Source organism: Tachysurus fulvidraco, chromosome 18 (genome assembly GCF_022655615.1).
Source record: "Tachysurus fulvidraco isolate hzauxx_2018 chromosome 18, HZAU_PFXX_2.0, whole genome shotgun sequence".
Lineage (NCBI taxonomy): Eukaryota > Metazoa > Chordata > Actinopteri > Siluriformes > Bagridae > Tachysurus > Tachysurus fulvidraco.
In genome coordinates this window covers 3,978,430-3,986,445 of record NC_062535.1, presented here as the reverse complement: position 1 = coordinate 3,986,445, position 8,016 = coordinate 3,978,430, and the positions used below count along the sequence as shown (strand labels likewise).

The window sequence follows — 8,016 nt, the reverse complement described above, 5'->3', positions numbered from 1 at the left end:
CTCTCTCTCTCTCTCTCTCTCTCTCTCTCTCTGTCCATATTTGTGTGTGTGAGTGTGTGTGTGTGTGTGTGTGTGTGTGTGTGTGTGTGTGTGTGTGTGTGTGTGTGTGTGTGTGTGTGTGTGTGTGTACGTAAACCTGCACTAATAAGAATTCTCTACAGCACAAATGTCCTGCATGTTCATGATGCAGGAATTATTAATTTCAAATTAGCGTGGTTGCTTTGCCAAATTGGTAGCATTATTCCTAAAGCTGTTGAATCCCCAGGGGCTTCCAAGTTGAATGGATTTGCCGTGTGTTATCTAAATCCATTATCCAAACTACTAAAAGTTTCTGCTTATATATTTAAGTTTATATAACACCTCCATGTACGGATTTGGCATTAGCTGTCAGACACAAGTGGTAGTATTTAACAGCTGGCTATTTAAATACCCAACACATGAAATGCTATATCACACATTCAGCTAATGTAACGGATACACGGGGTTGATAATGAAACATTATCACCCTCTTATTGCTGAGCCAGAAAAACAAGGAACAAGGTGCGTAAATGTTACGCAAAGATCCTCTCAAGAGGCAACATGATCCCAGATTATCCTAATAATTATACAAATCCGAATGCAGACTTACAAAATATTTTTTAATTTTTTAAATCTTTTATAGATTTAGACGATTTAGGTTTTTAGACAATTATAGATTAAGAAATTTTTCATTATGTCTATGAGGTGGCAGATGTAGAAATTGTTCATGCAAACTAGTTCAAGTCATGAAGCTAAATACATGATTCGTGTGTATACACGCCGTATTAAATTTCAACATCTTAAGCCCTTCCTTCTTTCAGTAGAGTCGAGATGCGTTTCGCTTCTTCTAAACTCCTTTATGTTTTATTTTCTTTCGTGCCACAGAACGAACGGTGCTGCGTAAAAGCGCAATCTGGAAACGACGTAATATTATTTGTTAATAATTCTTTGTCTATTTGCCCAGTGTGTTAGCTGTGAGAGATGAGCGCGAGTCTAAGTGAACAGTATGAGAAGAAGGTGCGTCCGTGCATCGACCTGATCGACTCTCTGCGCGCGCTCGGTGTGGAGAAGGACCTCGCGCTGCCCGCCATCGCCGTGATCGGAGACCAGAGCTCGGGGAAGAGCTCGGTGCTGGAGGCGCTGTCCGGAGTCGCGCTGCCCCGCGGGAGTGGTGAGACACCATGGGGTCAACAAACTAAAAAATAGTTTAAAAATACATAATTAAATCAGAATTCAATGGTTAATTGCAATATCAAAATGAAGCTTTGTAGTTCGTGCATTCGTGTACATTCGTGTGATATATTTTTGCCTAAGTCTAAAATATATAATCTAAATTATTTATTTTTTTAAATTAAAAATGAAGCAATGAAGTAATGTAATGTAATGAAATGTATTGTATACAATATTTAATAATGATATTGAGTTAATAAGATGATACAGGTTAGATCGTGTACTAGGTATTATTTTTGTGACCAATCATATAAGAGATAACATAGCCTATATATAAAACCCTTTTAAACTTTTTCATTGTAACTTTGAATAATGTTTTCAACTCATGGTATCTTAAGTATGTAACCTACTGAACCAGCGTTAATGTATTCAAATGATAGAGATTTAAGCACTTATGTACGTCGCTCTGGATAATGGCGCCTGCCAAATGCTGTAAATGTAAATGTAAATTATATATATATATATATATATATATATATATATATATATATATATATATATATATATATATATATATATATATATATATATATATATATGTACTGCCACTTTGGCAATCCTGCCAATAAACACACAGGTATTGTGACAAGATGTCCGCTCGAGCTCAAGATGAAGAAGAGTAAGAAGGAAAACTTCTGGCATGGGAAGATCAAGTACATGGACAATGAGGAAGAGACTGAAGATCCAGCAAATGTAGATCAAATGATTAGAAAAGGTAGTGAACAGAGTCAAGCAAATCGAAATTTTACTTCTTGTCTAAATTCAAATATTATACTGCCCTTCTTCAATTTTCTCATATCTTCTTGATGTGTTAGAAGCTAAAAGTTAAACAGATAATAGCAAAATTATTAACTGTATAAAGTGTATTCATTAGCTATCTAAGTTGGTTGACAATTTTCTCAAATGGCTATTATCTTCATCTTTCTCAATAATTATTATTATCTTATGTATATATCTTTTTTTTTTAGCCCAGAATGAAATTGCTGGCAATGGCATGGGCATCAGTGACAAGCTCATAAGCCTGGAGGTGACATCGACCAATGTTCCTGATCTCACACTCATCGACCTGCCTGGTATTACCCGTATAGCAGTTAAAGACCAACCAGAGAACATTGCCGAACAAGTAAATTTGGATTCAATCTAAGTCATCAGAAAAAATATTTTAAAAAATCAAAACAAATAGAACATGTAAATGTAATATTAACGTACTGTATGTCTGACTTTCATTCAGATTAAGAAACTAATCAAAAAGTTCATCACAAAGCAAGAAACCATTATCCTTGTGGTGGTGCCATGTAACGTGGACATAGCTACTACTGAAGCATTGAAGATGGCTCAGGATGTTGATCCAAATGGCGTGAGAACACTTGGTCTGCATAGCCTTTTCATTAATACATGAATCATTGCAAAATATGTAATGCTTTTCATAACATAAAATATCTTTAGTGAGCTTCAGTATTTGTGCTGATTATATCAGGCATCCTAACAAAGCCTGACCTGGTGGATAAAGGCATGGAGGAGATGGTGGTGTCAATCATCAATAATGAGATCATATACCTTAATAAGGGCTACATGATCGTCAGGTGCCGAGGACAGCAGGAGATTAAGGACAGCTTCTCTCTGTCTGAAGCCATCAGGAAGGAAAAAGACTTCTTTGAAGATCACACACATTTCAGGTTCATAATTTATTCATATAATGAGGGAATTTAAGAATTTAAATTTTTTTATTTTGAATTAGATTTTTAGAGACCATTAAAGTTGCAGTATGTAGATTTATGTTTAAATTTTTTTTATTCAAGAATATTAACTAAATTAGCTAGTACAAGGGATCATAATGATCAACGTTTAAAAAAATTGTGTGAGACTCTATTTTTTTCCCCAAAGCACACTGTATAATGAAGGAAAAGCTACCATTCCCAACTTGGCTGAGAAACTCACACTTGAACTTGTACTTCACATTGAGGTAAAGATACTTTTTTGTTTCAGAAGCCTGCAGAATGTGTGGTAAAAAAATCCCTGCTTGTAGTTAACTATATCTGAATGTATATTAAGCAATATCTGCCAGAATTGGAGGATCAGATCCTGATGAAGTTGGCTCAAACTCAGGCTGAACTGGATTGTTTTGTCTTGGGGCCTCCTACAGAACAAGAACAACGAATCGGCTTTCTGACTGATGTAAGTGATACAATAAAGCTTTAGTGAGTTTAATGAAATTAAATATATGTCATTTAAATGGAAATCTCCCTTAATTTAGCATTTTTATTGATTACCACCTTGAAGGACATAGAACTAGATGTTTAAATCCATTTGTTAAGCTGTTTCCTTCTTCCTACCAGACCAAATACCAATAGGACTCCCAAATAACAATGGTGCTTCCATTCACAGGAGACATTATGTTGTTATACAGTTTGACTGTCAACAATTGCTGCCAGGCATCTCAGCACCTGATGTCTGTCCATATGTATATATTTGTAAACTGGGTGCAATTTATTTTGTAGGACGAGAGGATTCGTTAAAGGTTTGCTGATTTTCCACAGAGTGGACAACTTGGGTTTTCACCAAACAAATGAATAAATTTTTCAGAAGTTGTCCAATGTTTTGCACATTCTATAGAATGAACTGTAATCTTTATTTTGCCAAAATTTAGTAGATTCTAAACAGTTTACTCTTCTGATCCAAAACTATGTATTTAATTTTATTAATTTGTTATCCAATATAATGATTCCTGCATATTGCTCCAAATTAAGTTGTACAATATTATTCAACATTGCTAAAATATACTATACTTCTCAAATTGAGAAGTTTTAGTGAATTATTGGTGCATTTTTAATCACTTATGATTTTTTAAAATTGGTGGATCCTGTGCTCAAATAAGAACTAGAAACCAGTCTCAGAAGCAAACATTGACCAAAGAGCTGGCACTGGGGCTCCGCATTGCTACTGAAGATTGAAGATCACTGCCAACTGTAGGACTATTTCCTATGGTCAGGCATTAAAGCCAAGGTCTGGTGTTTCTGCCAACAGGTAACAATGTACAGTACCTGAGAAGCCTGCACCTCTTCCCACTCATTCCACTCCCCATCATTGGTGGACAATTTAAAAGCGTAGACAGGGACCTCGTTGAGTTGCCACCAAAGTCTAGTAATCATCACCCTTTGGAAAGCTACCTCTCATTACGTTGTAACTTATGTTTGCCTGGGATCCACAAGGACCCTTTTAGAGACTAATGTACGGCCTTCATATCCCGTTTAACATTTGATCTTGAAAGTCCCCTGAAAAGAAGAATGCCACAGTAAAGAGAGAGAGCTCTGCCTCTGATATTACCTGGCAGGCTGCCACTTCACACTCATCACTGACCATGCTCCCTTGCAGTATATGGCCAAAGTGAAAGATATCAATGGCAGGTGACTTGATGGTTCCACTTGTTACAGGACTTCTCTTGTCAGGTTCAGCACTTAGTGGAGGTCCAGCAATGCAGTGATGATGGCCTTTCCTGATGCTACTGCCTATGTAATTCACTGATATTAAAAATTTAGCAGTTATTTAGCATTATTTATGAAAAATTCAATTAAGAAAATGAAGGTAACAAATCAATTGGGCAAATTAGGTTTAGAATTAGTCTACAATATGTCTAAAATATCCGCACAATATGTTCAAATTAAGGTACTTGCCAAAGGTAACTTGCCTTGACTCCTGAATGCACTTGCCCATTTAGAATTTATTTTTAATCCAATATATACCCTAGTTTTCCCTAGAACTAAAACCTCTTCAAATTTTATTATGACAGTTTGTTTATCTTGTTTATTTTCTGACTTTTCCAAGTGTGGATATTAAAAATCTGAATATTTGTTATTAGAAAATCACAGCATTCACTCAGGATGCCATCAAGATGACAACTGGAGAGGAGATGAAAAGTTTGCCTCAAATAAACATCTTTACAGCTATGAGAAAGCAGTTTGCTCTCTGGAAGAATGATCTAGACAATTTTGGAGAGACCTGTGAGTAGCGGTGTGGCAATATATCAATGTAGCTATATAACAAGGGCACTGCAGATGTTTGGTAAAAATTTCTTGAAAAGAATTCATGCCAAACAAATGAAATAATCTTTTTGTATCTAAGCTAATAAGCTAGAGATTGTTTGAAGAAATGGTTCATGAAAAGTGTTATAATCATGAAAAATAACCAATCTGAATCAGATGAATCAGTGAGATCCTTTTAAAAACTGTTTTAAGATACACAAGTACAAGTGTCCAGTCCTTTTTTGAAAAACAAAAAACAAAAAACAAACAAAAAAAAAAACATAGACATTGTGGGAGTGTAGGATTGCCCACATTGAAGTTCGTGTCATTTACTTTTACCTTCATTTAATTTCACTTTTATACTTTGGTGAATCTACTAGTTATCAAAAAGATTGAGAAGGAACTGCAGGATTATGAGGAAATATACAGAGGCAGAGAGTTTTCAGGCTTCCTCAGCTCCAGGGCCTTTGAAATGTTAATGAAGGTCCAGATCAAGCAACTGGAGGAACCTGCTATCAGAAGACTTAAGGACATCTCAGGTATATGACATAAACATGTTTAAGTTACATTTATGGAGTATTTTCATTTCATTGGAATAACAAACAGTTATTGCTGTGTTTTATTCAAAGTGGTTTGTGCTTGTAAATGGTAATACATTTACTATTACTATGTTATAATCCCACACTCAATTATGTTGTTTGTAAATTTATATAAATCTGTCAAGATCTCATTAAGAAACAATTCATCCAACTGGCTCAATCAAGCTTTCCAGGTTTTCGTAATCTCCTCATAATGGCAAAGGTAGGTGATCATATTTACACTCACACTCAACTCTGCCTACACTTGCTGGGCCATTACACTATACAATAAACATGAAGCAAAGGCCAAAACCTTGTTCAGGAAAATAATTGTTTTGCATGTCATGGTAAAGGTTTTTATTTTATTTTTCCAGACCAAAATCGAGAACATAAAGCAGGTAAAGGAATCAGAGGCTGAATCAATGCTGAGGACCCAGTTTAAGATGGAGCTGATGATCTATACCCAAGACAGCATATATAAGGATACCCTGTACATGATGAAGGTCAGGGAGGAAGAAGAAGAGAGAAAAACACTTGGCGTGGCTCTACCTGCTTCTCATAGTTTGTACGATTACTCTGACAAAGAAGCCGTTCTTGAGGAACTGATGCGTCACTTGAAGTCCTACTACAGTGTAAGTGGTTATTAGTGACAGTTCATTTCTTCTTGATTCATCTGCAATGTTAGCATGTTTGACCACAGTCAATGAGCTCATACTACTTTGAAAGCTAAATGTAAAGGCTTTGTACATATTTCTATTAATTGTTTCTTACATTAACTGTATGGTTCTAGTGTAAAAATAAGTGGGATTTAATTGTTACTAATTGAACATGTGTTTAGATTGTGAGTAAGCGTCTGGCTGACCAGGTTCCGCTGGTGATAAGATACATGGTGGTTCAGGAGTCCGCAGAACAACTGCAGAGAGAAATGATACAGCTCATAAAGGATAAAGTCAATGTTGATGAGCTGCTGAAAGAAGATCATGACATCACAAGCAAAAGGAACAACTTGAAAAGCCGCCAGAAGCGGCTGAGAGATGCTCTCAATTACCTGGCTGACTTTTAAAGCCAATCATAAATGCAATTATACAATGTCTTTGTGAATTATGATTTACAGGTTTTATAAATTATTTAACTGTCAATCACTTATTCAGCTATAAAAAGTATATAAATATGAGATTAGTTCATATAGATACTTAAAATCTCTGCTTTTTTGTTACTAAATTTCCATGGATACACAAAGCAATTTCTTTCTATACTGTGTTGAGTCTGTCACAAAATGATCTTGGATTTTCTTTTAAGGTATTGTTCTGTTTTCTGCTGCTTATACAGTATTTGCTGGTGAATTCATTATTACTATTATTTTGTTCTGGATTAATAATGATTAACTAGAAAAAAAATCTTAAAATCCAATGTCTCTCAGTATTAAAATTAGTAAATTAAGCCCAGTTTGGTATTCTCTTATAATTAAATATACTTAAATATACTGTATGTACTGTTTTATGAAGGTGTGTGTGTGTGTGTGGGGGGGGGGGGGGGGTGTTAGTTTTTGTAGTGGTGGTGGTGTGGTGATGATGTTGTTGAGCTATGCTCCCAAAAATACCCCTTGGTCCTATAAAGACTTTTACCTACTTTTTTATACTCAATAATGTAACAAAATCACTTTTCTCAAAATCATCGTGAGCCTAATATGTTTTACTGCTTTACTTTATTCAGTTCAATGATTCTGAAAATATAATAAAACATTACTTTTTTCACTATCCTTTCCCCACAGAACATTGTCTGCCTCTGTAAAGCATGCAAACATTCAATTCAAATTTTATTTAAATTGTGTTTTAACAATGTATGTTTTAACAAAGCATAAATCAGAAATTGAGACAAAAATTATTTCATTTACCATTTATTCCTAAATGTCAAGCTAGAGATGACAATGGCAAGGAAAAATAAACATACTTGTATTCTATGTTATTTTAGTCATTTTCAGGGTAACTGCTACAAAAGTCACGTTTGGCAAACATATCAACATGTGAGGGTAGATGGGAGATGACCCAAAACTCCTTTATCTACAGGATGCATATAGCTCATATACAGCCCAGGGCACTCCTCCCTACCACTACCTGGGACAAAATGACTCTTAGCTTTCTATTCAACACATATATCAGTTTGTATAAGAA

At 35.2% G+C, this 8,016-nt stretch overlaps 1 protein-coding gene across 1 annotated transcript; it reads left to right on the top strand.

Moving 5' to 3' along the window:
* The first annotated feature begins 895 nt into the window (after window positions 1-895).
* Window positions 896-7,094, top strand: LOC113648972 (interferon-induced GTP-binding protein Mx2-like). The gene is made up of 12 exons (XM_027156524.2): window positions 896-1,189; window positions 1,826-1,963; window positions 2,217-2,371; window positions 2,480-2,618; window positions 2,726-2,924; window positions 3,133-3,211; window positions 3,301-3,423; window positions 5,105-5,246; window positions 5,648-5,806; window positions 5,992-6,068; window positions 6,220-6,477; window positions 6,684-7,094. The coding sequence occupies exons 1-12, from the start codon at window positions 1,000-1,002 to the stop codon at window positions 6,906-6,908; spliced, it is 1,884 nt and encodes a 627-aa protein (XP_027012325.2). The 5' UTR covers window positions 896-999; the 3' UTR covers window positions 6,909-7,094.
* Window positions 7,095-8,016: the final 922 nt, after the last annotated feature.